The sequence below is a fragment of the Elgaria multicarinata genome, chromosome 4 (genome assembly GCF_023053635.1).
Source record: "Elgaria multicarinata webbii isolate HBS135686 ecotype San Diego chromosome 4, rElgMul1.1.pri, whole genome shotgun sequence".
NCBI classification, from domain to species: Eukaryota; Metazoa; Chordata; class Lepidosauria; order Squamata; family Anguidae; genus Elgaria; species Elgaria multicarinata.
In genome coordinates, this window is record NC_086174.1 from 37,104,605 (window position 1) to 37,122,664 (window position 18,060).

General features: G+C 42.4%; 1 protein-coding gene and 1 pseudogene across 1 annotated transcript in view; both read right to left on the reverse strand.

Annotated features, from left to right (window-relative positions):
• Nucleotides 1–2,355: 2,355 nt before the first annotated feature.
• Nucleotides 2,356–18,060, reverse strand: part of DUSP10 (dual specificity phosphatase 10) — a 57,983-nt gene continuing 42,278 nt past the window's right edge. The window contains exons 3-4 of the mRNA XM_063124094.1: nucleotides 9,043–9,417; nucleotides 2,356–3,235 (exon numbers count right to left, since the gene is read on the reverse strand). Of these exons, the coding sequence (XP_062980164.1) occupies nucleotides 2,970–3,235; nucleotides 9,043–9,417 (641 nt within the window). The 3' untranslated portion in view covers nucleotides 2,356–2,969. The remainder of the gene's footprint in view (nucleotides 3,236–9,042; nucleotides 9,418–18,060) is intronic.
• Nucleotides 15,665–15,754, reverse strand: LOC134398550 (U2 spliceosomal RNA; annotated as a pseudogene).

The following is an 18,060-nucleotide window of genomic DNA, read 5'->3' on the forward strand; positions in this document are numbered from 1 at the left end:
AGTTTTGGACTAGCAAATGGCAAGATTATGCTAGGAAGTGGGAAACTCCTAAAGGCGACTACTTGAGAAACACTAGTGCACCTAAGTGAAAGATCAGTGGTAAATGCTGTGTTTACATACTGCCATGATCAAAATAATATAACAAATACATTGGGAGGCAAATTCAAATTTAAATGCTATTAAAAAGGGAAAGGCCATTCCCCTAAAGAGATACAAAAATAGTTATCATTCTGAATATGGACATTAAATTAGTCAGCAATAAGCTGTTAGCAGGAAATGGGCAGAATGAGGGTCTGCCGTGAATTCTCCAGGGAGTGAGTTATCACATCATAAGCACACAAGAGAGATTCCTCCATTTATTTATTTATTTTGCCTTGCTGCTTCCTCAGGATTCCTGTAAATGTAAATGTGTATAATTTGCTCCAAGTGGTGTGAAATGGCAACTGCTTAGCAAGTAATTGGCTAAGAGCAACTGCATACTGTCCATATACAGTGGAGTCTGTATTCAGTGTCATGTCAGTGGGGTGGCAAATGTGCTCCAGGTTTCAGTCAGAACCAGTCAGAACTCTAAAGGAGTTATGCAAAGCATCTTGGATAGCTCCTTTAGAGTTCTGATGGGTCCTGACAAACCTGGAGTGGATTCACTGCCCCACTGACATTGGAACTGGCATCCTCCACTGGCTATGCAGCCTACACAGAACAGATGGGAAACCTCCATTGATCCACCCCTGGCATAGCTCTTTTTCATGCTGCTGGTTCACTACTTGGGACTTAGCTAGAACTAAGTCTAGCTAAGTCTAGACTTAGGATCGTTCGGCAACATACCAGCATGTGAATTTCATCAGCCATATTGCCCCCCCCCCCTTATGGACTCATAAGGACTAGTACAAGCACTTTGAAGATGTAAGAGATGCTGGTTATGTGGATAAGCACTGGCAAAAAGCCATCTGTGGATATGCCCCATCACGACCAATAATTTCCCCACCCATCTAATGGTCTCTTTTTTGCTCTGCAGTTACACACCACAAAAAAGTCATGTCCCTGGGAAAGGTTTACATTGGCAACTTGTGAAATAAACTTTAGAAGGAAAGGGGGAACAAGTTCAATCATCGTCCAAAAATGGAAGAAAAGGTAGAGTGAAGGTGAGTGTTAGAGAATACTAAGGGCCAACGTAAACCTGATAAGAGCTCTGAGCTATACCATGTAGCATATTTAAATGCTCTCATATGCACCTGGCCATACATGTGCAGTGTCAACATGCCAGAGGTAACTGGTGGACGTGTTTCTAGTGTACTAATGCTGCACACATACTAATCAGTTGTTCAGCATGCAGACCTGGTTCATATATGATCACTTGGTCTGACTAAACCATGAAGACAACTCCAAGAATAAGTATTGCCCCCAGACCCTTCCTACTCTCCTTCCCCTAAATGGTTTAATTCCATATATCTAGACTTCCATAAACCATTGTTTCCTGTTACATTTGAACTTGAAAACTGTGATTTAAGAAAACCCAGAAGTATTGAATTAAGGCGTGGAAGAAAAGGGGAAGATGGAAAACCTGTCAGATCTCAGTTCTATAAACCATTGTTTAATTCAGCCTTCCCCATCCTAGTTCCTTCTGATGTGTGATACTATAACTCCCATCATCCCCATCCAGGAACATGCTGGCTGGGAATTATGAAAGTTGTAGTGCAATACATCCAGAAGGCACCAGGTTGGAGAAGGCTGAATTGGACTGAGATGATTGTATCTAAACTAGGCTACTATAAGTACATCTAAACTAGATAGGAGCCACATGGAACACTTACATGGGTAAGTTATCCACCTGGGAGTCACAGCAAGCTCCCCAAACTCTTTGCAGATTGAAAGCTTTACTAGTTAGGAGTGTTTTACTAAAGAAATCAGAAAAAGGACACACGCACACACGCACAATTTCTAAAACAGTTTTCATTTTATAATCAACTTTTTTTTACATGAACAGAAACACACTGGTATTTTGTGCGAAAAAATATTTTAAATAAACTTTGCTCGTTCTTGATCTTTGTACATTCTGATATACATATGTAACAAGGTTTATGGCACCATAACCAGAATCAGAAAAGGGGAAAAATAATTGCTTTTGTGGTATTCCTTCTTCTAAATCAAGCCAGCCACCTTTGCGCTATATTTTAAAAAAATATTATTGGGCAGCCAGCTGTAACTGGCTTGAACACTCAAAATAAAGAACTCTTTCCATTCCCGAAAACTATTATTGCACAAGAAGCCAGTAAAGGCATATGGCATAAAATGGTCAAGTCCCTTGGTGTTAAAATGTCCTATCCCCACCCCCACCCCCACAACATCCCACTCCCTACCCCAAATAGAAAAATAGTACCGGAAGATGAAACACGGCAAATAAAAAGATTTTCTCTAGTCAGGAGGGTGAGAAGTGATTTGCAGATAGTTTAAGCTGCTCTGATCTTCTTTGCACCAGCAAGCAATTTGCTTAGGTTTACTTCAGCAAAGCCTTTGAAATCTCAAGGCCCGTGGACTTAGTTGCCTTTTTTGCTTTTATTTCGGCTGGTTGTGGTTTTTTGTTTTTTGTTTTAAACATAGCTGTCTTCGGTCTATGAACCCGCACAGACTACTTAGTCATAATCTCTACAAGTAGCTGAATCACCAAAAAGGAAATAAAAATATATAGTGTCCAGTTTCTCTCACACGCACATAGAATTTTTAAAAACTGGTTTCTTTTTAAGCCTCTCTCCTGCACCCCTTTTTTAAATTTGAGAATCAACTTGCAACGGCATTCCCCATAACATCTGTGAAGTCCTCGTGTTTTTTAGAATCTTGTCCTCAAAACATTTTTCGTCCAGAGTTTGTCTTATAATAACCTCTCCCCAATAAAGCTAAAAAAACCCCACCCCACCCATGCCTTCTAAGTCCACATCAAGTGAAGAATACGATCGTCACATGCTTCTTTCCCATCACACGACAGTCTCCACCCCAATTAGCTTCGGCGTAAGAATTCGTGGTGTGACTCCATTGTTTAGATCTTCTTCGAACTCCAATAACTGCCCCATAAAATTAAGGTTAGGAGAAATGATTGGTCGCTTGCCTTTGACAAACTTATAGGCATCAGTCATGGTCATCCGTGTGTGCTTCATAAGGTAAGCAATGACTATGGTAGCCGAGCGGGACACCCCAGCCTGGCAATGGATAAGGAGGCCTTTCCCACATTGGTGAGCTTCCTCTGAAAAAGAACAGAAAAAGATGCAGATGTTCACTTCAGGATGTGAGCTCACAATGCATTCCACAAAATAAACACTCAGCAAAAACACTTACCAGTTTAAAAGGAGAGAAGACACTCTGTTTTTGAGTGTGGGTTGTTATTGAACCATGGGTCATTTGTTGAACAATCCTGGGTTAGTGTATTGTCTGAACCCAGGACATTTTCTGCATGGTGGCTTGTTAGCCATGCAGTGTGGCTTCTTAACCACCCTGAACAATGCAACAACAAACCATGGGTTCTCAAGGTGGCTTGTTTGAGAAAAATAAGCCACACTGCATGGTTAATAAGCTACATAGGAACATGAGAACATAAGAAGTACCTTGCTGGATCAGACTGAGGGTCCATCTAGACTAGCACTCGTTCACCCAGTGGCCAACCAGCTATTGATCAGGGAGCAACAAAGCAGGACATGGTGCAACAGCACCCTCTCACCCATGTTCCCCAGCAACTGGAGCATACACGCTTACTGCCTCAGATACTCGGCATAGCACATAACCATCAGGGCTAGTAGCCATTGATAGCCTTTTCCTCCAGGAATTTATCCAACCCCCTTTTAAAGCCATCCAAATTGGTGGCCATCACTACACGTTGTGGTAGTGGATTCCATAATTTAACTATGCACTGTGTGAAGAAGTACTTTCTTTTATTTGTCCTGAATCTCCCACCAATCAGCTTCATGGAATGATACTGAGTTCTAGTATTTTGAGAGAGGGAGGAAAATGTCTCCCTATCCACATTCTCCACACCATGCATAATTTTGTAAACCTCTATCATGTCTCCCCTTAGTCTCCTTTTTCCCCAAGCTAAACAATCCCAGCTGTTGTAACCTTCCCTCATAGGGGAGATGCTTCAACCCCTTAATCATTTTAGTTTCCCTTTTCTGCACTTTTTCCAGCTCTATAATATCTTTTTTTATGTGTGTGACCAGAACCATTCATAGTATTCTAAGCATGGTCACACCATAGATTTGTATAAAGACAGTATGATTCGAGCACTTTTATTCTCAATTCCTTTTATTATCATGCCTAACATGGAATTTGACTTCTTTACAGTGGCCGCACACTGGGTGGACATTTTTGTTGAGCTCTCTACCACAATCCCAAGTTCTCTTCCTTGTTTGGTCCCATGAGGTTATACTTGAAGTTGGGTTTTTTGCCCCAACATGCATCATCTTACACATGCTTACATTGAACCGCATCTGCCATTTGGATGCCCACTCTCCCAGCTTAGAGAGATCGCTCTGGAGCTCTTCACAATCCTTTGTGTTTTAACAACCTTAAATAATATGGTGTCATTGGCAAACTTGACCACTTCACTGCTCGCTCCTAATTCCAGATCATTTATGAACAAGTTGAAAAGAATTGGTCTCAATATTGATCCCTGTGGGACCCAATTATTTACTTCCCCCCATAGGGAGAATAGGGAGAATTGACCATTTATTCCTACTCTCTGCTTTCTGTTCTTTAACCAGTTACTGATCCATAAGAGGACCTCTCCATGACTGCTAAGTTTGTTCAGGAGTCTTTAGTGAGGGACTTTATCAAAAGCCTTTTGGAAGTTAAAACCATCAGTCACAAAACTACATCCCTTCTCTCCCTCCCCCATCTCCCCACCCTGGCATTTTCCCTAAATGGCTGGCTTGAAGAAAGATGTATCTATTTTTGCAGACACAGTGGGCCTGTTTGCATGTCAAGACAGACCACCATGGCTTGATTTACCTGTGGGACTGTCGCATTGTGCCTGATACCCACACACACCATTTTTGCATGGTGCCCATGGACACCTGGCTTGCCATGTCATGCAAACTCAGGCGGCAGGGGATGCTTTAGAATTAGACAACCCTGAAATAACCCTAAACATGGGCAATTTGAGAGTTGTCTAACCCTCAAACAACTTCTGCCACTTAGGTTTGCATGACATGACAAGCCGGATGCCATCTTTGTGTGTCTGTATCCATCCAAATTTCTGAATCATTAATTAAGCTTTGGATTGGTGCAGATTCTGATTCAGTCTACTTGGGAAGAGCACTGTTTTGATTCGGACATCTCCTGAATCAACCCAATCTGGACTAGATTGAGTTGTATCCAAAGTGATTCAGAGTTCACACATTGCTTTGAGCAGGGAGGGGGAAGAGCTACTCTTAAGATTGTGTGTATACATTCCTGTCTTACAGGGAAGTCATTAGCAATCTTCTTTGGTTGTTGTAAAAAGCACTTAATGTTCAAATGGCAGAAATTCTGTAACATATGAATTCCACCATATATGACACATTTATAAGAAGAAAGCCCTGGAAGAATTTTTCGCTTAGGGGATGTTCCCCTCTGTGTTTGCCCTTAAAAAGCTTGCATGGTCTCATTACAGCTCTTTTTCTCCATCAAAACCATCTTTAAAACAACCCCCCAAATAAATGCTTCTTTGGCCAGTCCAGCTCTGTCTCCAGCGCTGGCCAGTCCAACGTACAATGCATGTAAGATTTATGAACATTAAGAAAAACATTTTTAAAGCGGCAATTACTGCCAGGTATCCCATTTGTTGCCCTTAAAAATCCTGATATCCTCTTGTCTTTTACATAACATAACGTAATGTATTATGCTCTCTCTTTCACACACACACACCCTCACTATGCAGGTGTGAATCTAGCTGGCTAGTCAGGAAAAAAAATCTTTTTAAGGGTGGGCGCACCAACTACCTTCTTGCTGCTTTCAAACAGTATACCTGCCAATGAATCAAGGAATAAGCAATACCAACCCTGTTGGTAGGAATGAGAGAACTCACCTGGGTCTAACTCATCAGATGCTCAGCCTGCCACTGCCGCTCACCCCTGCTAGCACACCACGAAAGCTTCTTTGGTGGCTCAGTGATTGTCCTATGAGCGCCTGGCAGCTGTCCACCTTCGTCCGGAGCCTCCTTTGTGCACAACAATGGAGGCTCCAGAAATTACACATTTCCTCGGGGAAATCAAGTCATTTCCAGAGCCTCCATTGTCACGTGCAATGGACGAGGGCGGATGGCTGCTGGGTGCTCATCAGGCCACGTGGGTGCTCAACCCACAGGCCTGCAAACATGCTGCGGTTGCTCAACTGGGCTGAGGAGGTGGACACAGGGGAGTCCATCAGATTCCCAGACTCAGTCGGATGCCCACAACATCCCCATGTTGGCCATATCCAGTTCTCCTCCCCCAGCACAACCAAGCAGTTCTAGTTAAGTTGCCACACAGTAGTAGTGCAGTGCAGCTTGGGTGGAGCTGGGGGACATCTTAGTTGGCTAGACAAGGCCAGAGGCCTTACAAAATTTCCAGTTGATGGTAGACTCCATCTGTGCTGAAAGAAGGAGAAAATAAACCTTCCTTCTTGTGCAGCAGGCCAATTCTGTTCAGGGGGCGGTTGCGTATGTGCGTGCATGCGTGTGCGTGCGTGTGTGTGTGTGTGTGTGTGTGTGTGAGAGAGAGAGAGAGAGAGAGAGAGAATGGGACCTGAACAAAAAGAGATGCGTAGTTGAAAATGACAGTAGACAATACAGGAGCATTCGCAGGGAACCAAATTTATGCCAATTCATTCATAAACCTGACCAAAGTGCCAAAAATTGTGCATCTACTTCATAAGCAACCAATGAGGCAAACATCAGCCCAGTTAGGTACTATGCCGGCACAATGGTTTTGGTTCCCAAGGAAAAGGTAGCCTCTTTCTACCTCTAGAGATGACGTGGCAGCTTATTCACATCGCAACAATATCTAAAAGCACATTTATTGTACTTCAGGAATTCTGCCAAGATCTGGAAGCCAAAAGGATGCATCATGCTAGACATAGTGAGTGACGAGAAAGCATTTCTAATGCTAGAATAACAAAGGAGTTAACATTTATTTTCTTTTGCAAAGGGGGCATTGTACTTTAAAAGCAAGGATCTTCAGCTCTAAACAACAGGCAATTATTTATTCTTGACAAGTTACAGGCTTCTATATTCCACTTGGTTTGCTACCGTTTCCCCTGCATAGTCTTTCCTATGCTTCTTTTTTGAAGGGGGGGGCAGGAGGGTTTGAAAACTAGAAATCGTAAGACTCTTGCAGGTTTTCACCTACAATCTGAGTTGTGCTAAACTGGGGAAGAGGGTTTGGACACGCCTGCAAGAATCCTCTACCCCCAACCTGCATTCCCAGGATTCTCAGTTTTGGGTAGGGTTGTAAGAGCCTTCAGGCAAACACACTTACAATCCACTCTCAGATATTTTCACTAAATTTGCCAAAACAGATGGTCATGCTGGGATGTTGGGGGCAAGGCTTGCATGTGTCTGCCACATCCACTCCCTGGTTTAGCCTGACTCCTGTTGCAGGCAGATACCTGCATTAGGGCTTCAGTCAAATTGCATTCTGGATAAAGCTGGGTTCCTCAGAAGCTTCTTAGGTATACCTTGAGGAGGTGAGCAGTAACGATAGTTAAGCATCTCAGACAGGAGTGATGGGGAAAATGGCTTAGGACATAAGAGCACCCTTGCTGGATCAGATCAATGGTCTCTCTCATCCAGCAACCTACTTTCCATAGATTGAGACCTCAGCAATAGAGGCTAATGGTTCTGATGTCAGTGAGGCAGTGAATCCGCTCCAGGTTTCAGTCAGAACTCTAAAGGAGCTATCCAAGGTAAAGAAGTGTCTTGGATAGCTCCTATAGAGTTCTGACTGGTTCTAACTAAACCTGGATTGGATTCACCACCCACTTAATTGGAGCCACCAACCTCCACTGGACCCAAGTGTAGTGGGTAGGGGGTCTATTAAGATCCGGATAGGAGACCTACACCTACTCTAGCTGCTATATCATTTCTCACTTTTATGCTAGAAACAGATTTAAAGCAATGTCAGTTTTGGCCCTTAGATCATGTGTCCATGTGGAAAACAGATGTTTGCAAACCAATGCATCACACAAGTCCAATTGCCACAGTGACAGAGATTGGCTGCAGCACCTCCCCGTCAAGCATACATTCTGCTTGAAACCCATGTAGACCTTGTGTAATGTGTGTAAAGAAGCGACCAGTCAATTTCTCTGGAAGTACCACTACCACTAAAGTACCAGAGGTGTTGCAATGCTCAAATAGGGATGTCCATTGCTGGGAAGCACAGCCTTTTGAGGGCTCACTGGACTTCTGCAATGCGCCCAACTTAGCTTGCCTTTGCAAGTTGAGCAGTGTGGTTTCCCTGAGTTCTGGGGACTTATAACACTTTTTTTTGTCTTGGCTGTAATTTATGCAAATAGAAATCTCAGTCGCAAATGATGCAAATTTGCATAATTCGTGCACATTGTGGCTGTGATTTGTGCAAATCGTGCAAATATGCACATTCTGCAGCCGTAATTATTATTATTATTATTATTATTATTATTATTATTATTATTATTTATTTATATAGCACCATCAATGTACATGGTGCTGTACAGAGTAAAACAGTAATGTTCGCAAATGCTCTTTTATGGGGTGGGGAGAAGATCGCCCAAATTCCATCAACTGGCCCGACTCAATGGGCACCAAGTCGGGGCAGCTGGTGGAAGACAGAAGGGGGGGGGTAAAGCCAACAAAAGCTCGTCAAACCCCACCCCCCAACCGGATTCCTACCACATCCCTCTGCTCAAATCAAAAAGGTGGCTACAATTACTCTGCCCCTTGGGCACAGATAACCACTCATCGCTTCTGTGCCTCTTGGCCCAGAGCTAAACACACCCAAGCCATGAAAAAGCAGCCATGGGAGCCACGGGCTGGGGAAGAGGGTGGCGAGCAAGGATAGTTACCGATGAATTCGAACGCCTCTTCGAAGTACTGCCTGAGATTCTGCTTGTTGCTGTCCGTGGCAGGGAGCCGCTTGTAGTTGAACAACCCTTTCTCGTAATGGTAGAGGGGGAGGTGAGTGGTGACGTTGACGATGTAGCCGATGTTCAGCCGCTGCATCTTCTCCAAGTCCTGCGCGTCGTGCTCGTTGCCGAGGAAGAGGAAGGGCAGGATCAGGGTGAGCTCGGCGTTCTCAATGTCTGGCGTGGTCGGGATGGACTGAGGTAGCGTACACGTCACCGCGGCGGCGCCTCCCCCTCCGCCGTCGGAGCACTCTTGGAGCTGGAGGGAGTTATCACAGAGGTTTTCGTGGTTCTGTTTAAAACTGCTGAGTCCACCTGTAACGGAGAGAAAGAAGTGGGAAAGGGTTTCAGAAACACGAGTCACGCAGAGCTCGAGTACAACTAACGCTGACATCCATGATGCACCAAGCAAAGTCACAACCTTATTTATTTATTTACAAAATGTGTGTACCGCTCCGTATCTGAAACAGATTCCAGAGCAGTGAACATAAGAAGTAAAATAGTAAAAGATACAAAAACTAAAAACAACAACAACCCACCATTCAAATTATGGTATACTTTTTTAAAAACAAAATGCCAGTAAAAACCGTGGCTGTTAGTCAAGGAATGCTTCCTGGAATAGCGTTGTTTTCAGGAGGTGCGGAAAGCAACACAGTATTGGCGCCTGCTTGACTTCCAGGGGCAAGGAGTTCCAAAGAAAGGGGGCCACCACACTGCAGGCCGTTCTCCAGGTCGACTCCAGTCAGGCCATAGGTCCATGTAGAACCACCAGGAACATGTTCTCTGACAACCTCAGTGATCAGGCAGGTTGGTAAGGGAGAAGGCACTCTTGTACTGTTACCGAGGCTGTGGCTCTCATTCCCTGCCAAGCACTGGAACTGAAGCCCATAAGACTGCTCAGGAACCAGGCACTCAGGAACCACACAGTCAGAAAGTGTGGCCACAAATACTGGTGGCTGCAGACAACGGATGGAGTGCAGCCGTGCAGATGATGGCAACTGCTGCAACGCAGGTAGTATCTTCACATTATTATTAATAATAATAATAAATACTAAACCTCTCTCACATAAATGCACACACTAGGGTAAACAACATGAATGTGACCATTATCTCTTTATTTGAACTTTTCCACTGGTAATTAACAAGATTGCCACCAGCCACATAACCCACACCAGGTAAACTCCTAGTGGAAATAAAACACAATGGTTGTCAATAGGTCAGCTTGGTTCCAGTGTGTTTTTAAAGATGCAATCCTATGCATGTTTAGACAGAAAAAAATCTTACACTCCCAGCATTCCCCAGCCAATACTGCTGGGTGTGGAATGCTGAGAATTGTAGGACTTTTTTTCTGTCTAAACGTGCGTAGAATTGCATCTTAGGTGAATCTAACTCTGTTTGGTATGGAATGTTGCAACCCTGCCTCCCAGATGTCTTGGACTTCAATTCCCATCAGGCCCAGCCAGCACAGCCAACTATCAGGAATCCCAGAGTTGTAGTCCAAAGCATCTAAAGGAAATCACATTGGGGAAAAGTGCGATATTGCACTTGAATTTCCAAATTCTCTCATTTCCCAGATGTCTATTTGTTTTTCAAATGGGGAGAGGACAAACAAACATCCACTTAGTATCTCCTTCTCCACCTTCTCTCTCTTTTATTTTAATTATTTTTGCTGGTTTGAGTTTTAATTTTAGTATCTAACCCTAGTTCTCCTTCAGTTCCTAGATGCCAAGGAGAAAATTGAAACAATACTCACAGCAGCATCTAGATTCTCAACGTGAAACACACATTTCTTGGCTTTGTGCGGGCAAAATGACTATCACTCACTCATATCCATTTAGACCGTACAATAAGATTTTTGCTTTCCTTACAAAATGTAGCAAAATTCCGTAATGGACACATCTGCTTCACAAAGAAGAGATTATCTGAAGGATGGGGAGTGGAGGTGTCAGCAAAAGAATACAGAAGAAACCAAGGCACTTTAAGGGAAAAAATACTATTGCCCTAACGTGCTTCAGGATTCCCCAATCGGTTTTCGAGCAAATTGTTCCAGAAACTCCGAAGTAGAAAAGCAGAAGCTTCACAACTTTCTTCACCTCGATCCGAGATGACATCAGCTCAGGCTTCCCACCTGCCCGGTTTCCATGGCATTTACACAAAAGACATACAATGACATCAGCTTGGCATGACATCAGCTCTTTGAGTGCAAACAATGCAAGAAGAGCGACTTTGTTTGAGGGCTTTTGGTACAACTGTGTTCTTGGGAGCCAGTGATGTAATGCTAACAGGTGGTTAGGCCAGCTTTTGCCCAAGCGGGAGGAGGGAAAACACAGCGCTCTCCCTTCTGTATACATGGGAGATTATAGGTTAAGCTTTTACTAATGGCATGTGAGACAATGCATTAATTCAAGAGAAACTTTGCTTAACACGCACTGGTCAAAGAGAGAGAAATTTGCAAGAATGGGATAGCAGTGTCATCTGGAAGGAAAGATGTTTCTCACTATAAAAACTTCACTGAGTGGAAGATGTTGATATATATATGGCAACCCAGAGGCAGTTATTTTTAGATCTTCATATTTTCTTTATTTTGTCTGTAAGCCTCTCTGTGCCACAGCAATGAAACTTTTAGGCATCCCAGACTAAGCTGTCAAAGATAAGACATGAAGTTGATCACCTCTTCATACACACCGTTCAAAAGAATGAAAGACTGACCTTTAACTTTAAAAGGGGAGCTTCATGTATTGGAGTGCAGGTAACAAGAAGATGGGAAATTAAGAGTTTGACTCTCCTAACTTAGCATTTATTTATTTTTGGTTGATGCATTCAAAGACCCAGTGTGGATTTTTGCTTATGTGACCATTCAACAGATGAATATGACGGTTAGGATCCAGAAGTCATTTTATAAAGGCATTGCAGAAAGATTGGTCAGAGCAAGCTTATTTTGCTTTTGGACTATATCCAAGTCCCTTTCCCCCAGTTCAGAGAGAAAAGCAGCCAGCTAACTATTTTTACTCAAGGTGGTGAAAGTCTTGCAACATTGCACAAGACAGTTTAGCTGCGATAGATTGCAACTCTGGCTTTAATCACAGAGGAAACCCTTTCTCTCCCTCCCTCAACTCCCAATCCTCATTAGCATCTGTAAGTTCGTTTAATCAAAGGCAATTGTTCTTTAAGTAGTAGTAGGGGCTGTCACTTTTCCTACAATATAAACGCTGTCTCTTTAACGCTAACCAAACCCAGTCTGTACTGACATTCCCAGCTCTCCCATGCAGGGGGAAGGCAGGACCTGATGCCATTTCTTGCCATGGATGGAACTTCTACCAAACCTGGAGCCTTTGTCTGAAAAGGGGAGAAGCCTTGAGTACAGCTTCACTGCCACTTAATATAAAAGAGGAGTTGGGAACAACTAAAGTACAACCAAAGCCTCGGGGAGCCTTTTAGATGTCTGTAAGGTTGCTTTGCTCGAAAAACTCCCTTTAACACATCGTTAATTCACTGCTTCATTGCCAGGGTCCTTATACCATCTTTATTCTTACTGCCTCATAGCCTTGCCCTTAAGGAGCTGGGTTGGCGATCAAAAATATATTATAAAAAAATAATAATTCTCAAGACTACCATATCTTTGTGACATCTGACAAATCTATTCTTATACATAATAGTTTGAAGGTGGTGGGGAAGGTGAACGGAAAGGGAATATCATTAAACCACAGCCTCAAGACCACCCACACCTGACTTCTTCTCCTGTACTTCAAAAGGACTAGCAGCAAAAAGGGAGCACTTAATTATTTGGGGGTGGGGGGGACTAGAAGTAACATCACTCCTTCTCTCTACATGGCCAGAACCAACTATCTTTGCTGGCTTTTCTTTTCTCTGTGTGTGTCTGTCTGCTTTTATTTGCTTCTTGTAGTACCACTCTATGCTCCCCTTTATGTGTTAGTGTGTACATGTTCTTACTCCACAAATGGAGATAGGGGACTTTGATTTTTGCAGGAGATTTCTAGTTTCTGAAACTTCTGCAAGCTCTCTTGAGAGAAGTTGAAGTGCATTTGAAGTGTGTGGGGGGGAGGAGAATGGTTGTAGGGGGATTTTTTAAACAAACAAACAAACCTAATTATCAAGGAATGAAGGGATCTGCATCCAACCTGTCTTGGCTAAAGCCCTACTTAAGAGCTACTAGGATGCCAAGTTTCAATGCTTTATCTTTAAAAATGACGGAGATGTAAGCATTTTTGTTAATTCCCATTAGAGTGGTTCTCTGAAAATGGAGTGGTTTTCTGCCGGGTAGTCAATCAGACAGTGCATGGAGGCAGAGCCACCCTGAAAATCAGGGTGGGGAATTGCCACAACAGCGCTCTGCCTCGAATTTCAGGGAGGAGCAGACCCACTCTGCACACCCATAACACCTGCTGTGATTGTATTGGTTGTTGTTTACTGAAGGTGTATTTACATGTCACATTTTGGAAGGAACAGTTAGGATTATCACTTCATTCACAGTTTGAGGTAGTGAGGGTAAGAGTGGTTTTGGAAGCACATAAGTAGTGGCCAATGCATGTAGGTGCACAGAGAAAAGCTCTCAGTAAATAGACAACACCATTTTGGGCTCTCGTTCTTTCCTATGTCACTATTTGCTACATTTCCTCTTAGCATTGTCCACTCTTCTTTTAAACTGTAGCATAATCCCACCCGTATTTGTCAGAAGTAGGCCCCACTGTGTATAATATGGTCTTGTCCCTAGCAAGTGTGCTTTGAATTGCGGCCATTGAGAAAGATCCAATGGTATCCATGTGCTAGCAGTATTGAGTGCACTGGCATAAACCAACACATAGCACTTGCAAAAACTTCCATTTTCTCAACATATATTCAAGCCGGCAGAGCATCCTGCCACTTGCCCCCAAATGGGCTCAACCCTTTGTGTGTGCTCCAAGTGAGCATGCTCAAAACACTGTGGGTGTCCCAAAGCACCCATGGCCACCATCTTCATTTTCTTTGCCCTCCCAAAGGCCCACCATAGTTATTTGGGGCATGGGAAGGGAGAGGTAGAGAAATAGAGTTCTATGTCCTTAGAAGAGGGGCCTTCAAGCATTCCCCCTCCACGGAGGAAGGACAGCGGAGTCCAGAAGTCTCTTGAAGGAATACAGCACAATTTCCCTCTCTTTTAGGTAGGATTTCACTTATTTCAAGTGCATGGAGATATCTGCACACGTCAGACATGTGTACTTAATGGAAACATACAATTCCGTAAAAGAGCTGAAACCAACTCCTTTCCACAAACTGAAGATCATATGTTTGCCCTAAGAATTACTCCCCAATATTATAAAACAGCAACTAAAATTACCCTACAAAAACCCATATTTTAAAAAGTAGAAAATTAAGAAATCCTAATGGAACTTTGATTGTAGGAAGCACCCAAGTACGACTACTGCATATCTCATGAGGGTATGAGGCCTGTTTGTTCTGTGTCAAACTCCACAAAATCATGAATTTAAGTTCCATTGGCTTCACATCCTCCAATTTCTCATCCAGAGACATCAAAGCATCATTTTTGCCTCCTCTCCAACATCATGGACTTCCACCCCCCACCCCCCAAGAACTTGTCATCCTTTGGATGAGTATTTGTCTAAGTATCTGCAGTTTGGGGGGGAAGGATGAGAATAATATTTATTCACCGATATTTATTCAGCACATTGAAAAATGACTGCATATGTTTTGCTGATAGTATTGAATAAAAATCTGGGAAACATTTTTTAGATATTTATTTTTTATAGAGTTCTGAAATATTAAGGTCTTGTCATTGAGTGCTGCCCCATTGCTCATCTAGACAATTTTTCATTACTTAAGGTCTTCTTCCTCTATTATATTTAGCTCTGTAATTAGAATCTATTGATAGAGGCTGCTTAACACCAGAACCAATAGTTCCAGATACATGACTTTTAAAATTATTTATCTATTTTATTTTTATTTCTTATCCCACCCTTTAACATTGGGATCTCTGTGTGGCATACAGATAAAATCAATTCAAATAGTATAAAACAAAAAAATAATGTACACAGCTAAAAATGTATTAAACTATTAACAAGCTAAAAACTAGTATAAAAATTAAAAGCAATAAAAATAATTAAAACTATGTGCAGCTTTTAGGCAAATTTAGCCCTCAAAGGCTTTGATAAAAAGTCACATTTAACTTGGCAACGAAACAATGCCAACATCGGCACCAGTCGGGCCTCCAAGGGGAGGGCATTCCACAACCGGGATGCCACATCTGAGAACACCCTCTCCCATGTCCCACTATAATTTATGTGTTGCGTTGGTGGGATTCAGAGGAGAGCTCCTCCAACAGATCTCAAATTTTGAGCAGGCATATAAAGGGAGAGGAGCTCCCTCAGGTATCGAGGTCCCAAGCTGTTTAGGGCTATTTATTTATTTATTACATTTCTATACTGCCCAATAGCCGGAGCTCTCTGGGCGGTTCACAAAAATTAAAAACATTCAAAGTATAAAACAACAGTATAAAACCATAATATAAAATACAATATAAAAGCTCAACCAGATAAAAACAGCAGCAATGCAAAATTACAAATTTAAAACACCAGTTAAAATTTATTTATAGACAGTTAAAATACTACACTTGATCTTAGCCAAAAGGCCGAGAAGCGAATACTGGGAGAATAAAAAGGTCTTCACCTGGCGTCTAAAAGCATATAATGTAGGTGCCAAGCGAACCTCCTTAGGGAGCTCATTCCACAGCCGGGGTGCCACAGCAGAGAAGGCCCTCCTCCTGGTAGCCACCTGCCTCACCCCCTTTGGAGAGTGGAGAAGGACCCCTGAGGATGACCTTAGGTTCCGGGCAGGTACATATGGGAGGAGGTGTTCCTTCAGATAGCCTGGCCCCAAGCCATTTAGGGCTTTAAATGTTAATACCAGCACTTTGAATCGGGCCCGGACCTGGACTGGCAGCAATGAAGCTGGAAAAGGACTGGCGTGACATGGTCTCGTCAGCCAGTCCCTGTTAGTAACCGTGCTGCCCTGTTTTGTACCAGTTGAAGTTTCCGGACCGTTTTCAAAGGCAGCCCCACATATAACGCATTGCAGTAATCCAAACGAGAGGTTATCAGAGCATGGATAACTGTAGCTAGGCTATTTCTGTCCAGATAAGGGCGCAGTTGGTATATCACCCTAAGCTATAAATGTGGGAGATCAATAACTCTATTATTGATAGACAGTTTCTAAAACTATTGCTGTTATTTCAGTTAAAAGTATCCTTTTTTTACATTCATTCTTGTTATTTACAAAAAGAAAGAAAGACATGGGCCATAGCTAGACCTAAGGTTTATCCCTGGATCATCCAGGGGTCAAACCTGTTCATCTAGGTGACACACAAGGGATCCAGTGCTCAGGCAGAGGCGAACCTGGATGATCCCAGGATAAACCTTAGGTCTAGCTGTGGCCATATTCACACTTTAAATTCAGCCATATGAACAATAATTTTCCATCAGCCATGACATTTGATAAAAAGTGTAGGTCCTAAATTTGAAAGTTTTGCCATTTGCAGTCATGTCAGAGAAGCAGATAGGATCTACCTGGGAGGGAGATCGTATCAGATAATGGAAACTTTTTTAATCTAGTAGACGTGGACATGAAGCTGGCAGGCAGACAGGAACAGAGGAAGGAGAAATTTGGATTAGTAAGGATGTGCAGATACCAAAAGCTCAGCACTGGAATGGATATGATAGGGTGAACATATGACCGGATTTGCCCAGATTTGCCCGGGTTTTTGATGGCAAATCCGGGAGGGGGGGAATCCGGATTTTTTTTTCAAAGAGCAGCTCTAATGGGAATTAATGAAAATGCTTATAACTCCATCATAAAGACATGAAACTTGGCACAATGGTAGCTCTTAGGAAGGGCTTTAGTCACACCAAATTTGAAACAGATCCGTTCATCCATTGATTTTTTAGGAATTTTTTTAAAATTGAGGTTTTAAAATTGTTATTTTTAATATTGTCATTTTTAAAGATAGAGATGAAACTTTGTACCATGATAGGATTTACGTAGAGCTTTAGCCACACCAAATTTGAAACAGATACATTCATCCATTGATTTTTTAGGAATTTTTTTTAAAAATTGAGGTTTTAAAATTATTATTTTTAAAATCATCATTTTTAAAGATAAAGAGCTGAAAGTTGGCACCATGATAGCTTTTAGGTAGAGCTTTAGCCATACCAAATTTGAAACAGATCTGGGGCCAGTAGCAAATCCTGTTAACAACAACAGCAGCTTGCAATGAGTGAAGATACAGTCAGAAAAGATATTTGAGGGAAAGGGCGAATGTAACACACAGAGTATAGCAAAAGCTTCAAAGTACAGCAAAACCTACAAAAGTAGGAGTGAGTGAAGTTAATTTCAGATACATTGAATCTCTCACTTGTTCTTTATTTCAGTGATTTTAACATTAAGATGTTATGTAGAACAGATTTGTCTTAAATGTGTGCTGTAAAATCAGACATGTGACCAAGGCTATGTTTGGGTGGACACGCCCCCTTGGGGGCAACCATGTTGTCCTCCTTTTTGGTTTCCAAAATACGGTCACCCTAGATATGATGAAGGTCTAGTTTGTGTAACCATGGGTTTAATCCAACACAACAAGACGTTCTTGTTCTCTTCTCCCCCTTGAAACCCTCCACACACCCCAAAAATCTTCCCCACAGGGTTTCTCAGCCCACTGGAACAGATTTTGAGGGCACATGGAAGATTTATTAATTAAAACATTTGTATCCCACCCTGTATCACTGGGATCTCAGGGCAGTGTAAGATAAAATAATGCGAACAGTATAAACAATAAATACACGTAGCTGAACACAAATTAAACAATTAATCAAACTAAAACCAGTATAGAATTTAAAAGTAGTAAAAACAATGAAAGCAATTAAAACCATGTGCAAGTTTGGTGAATTTAGCCATCAA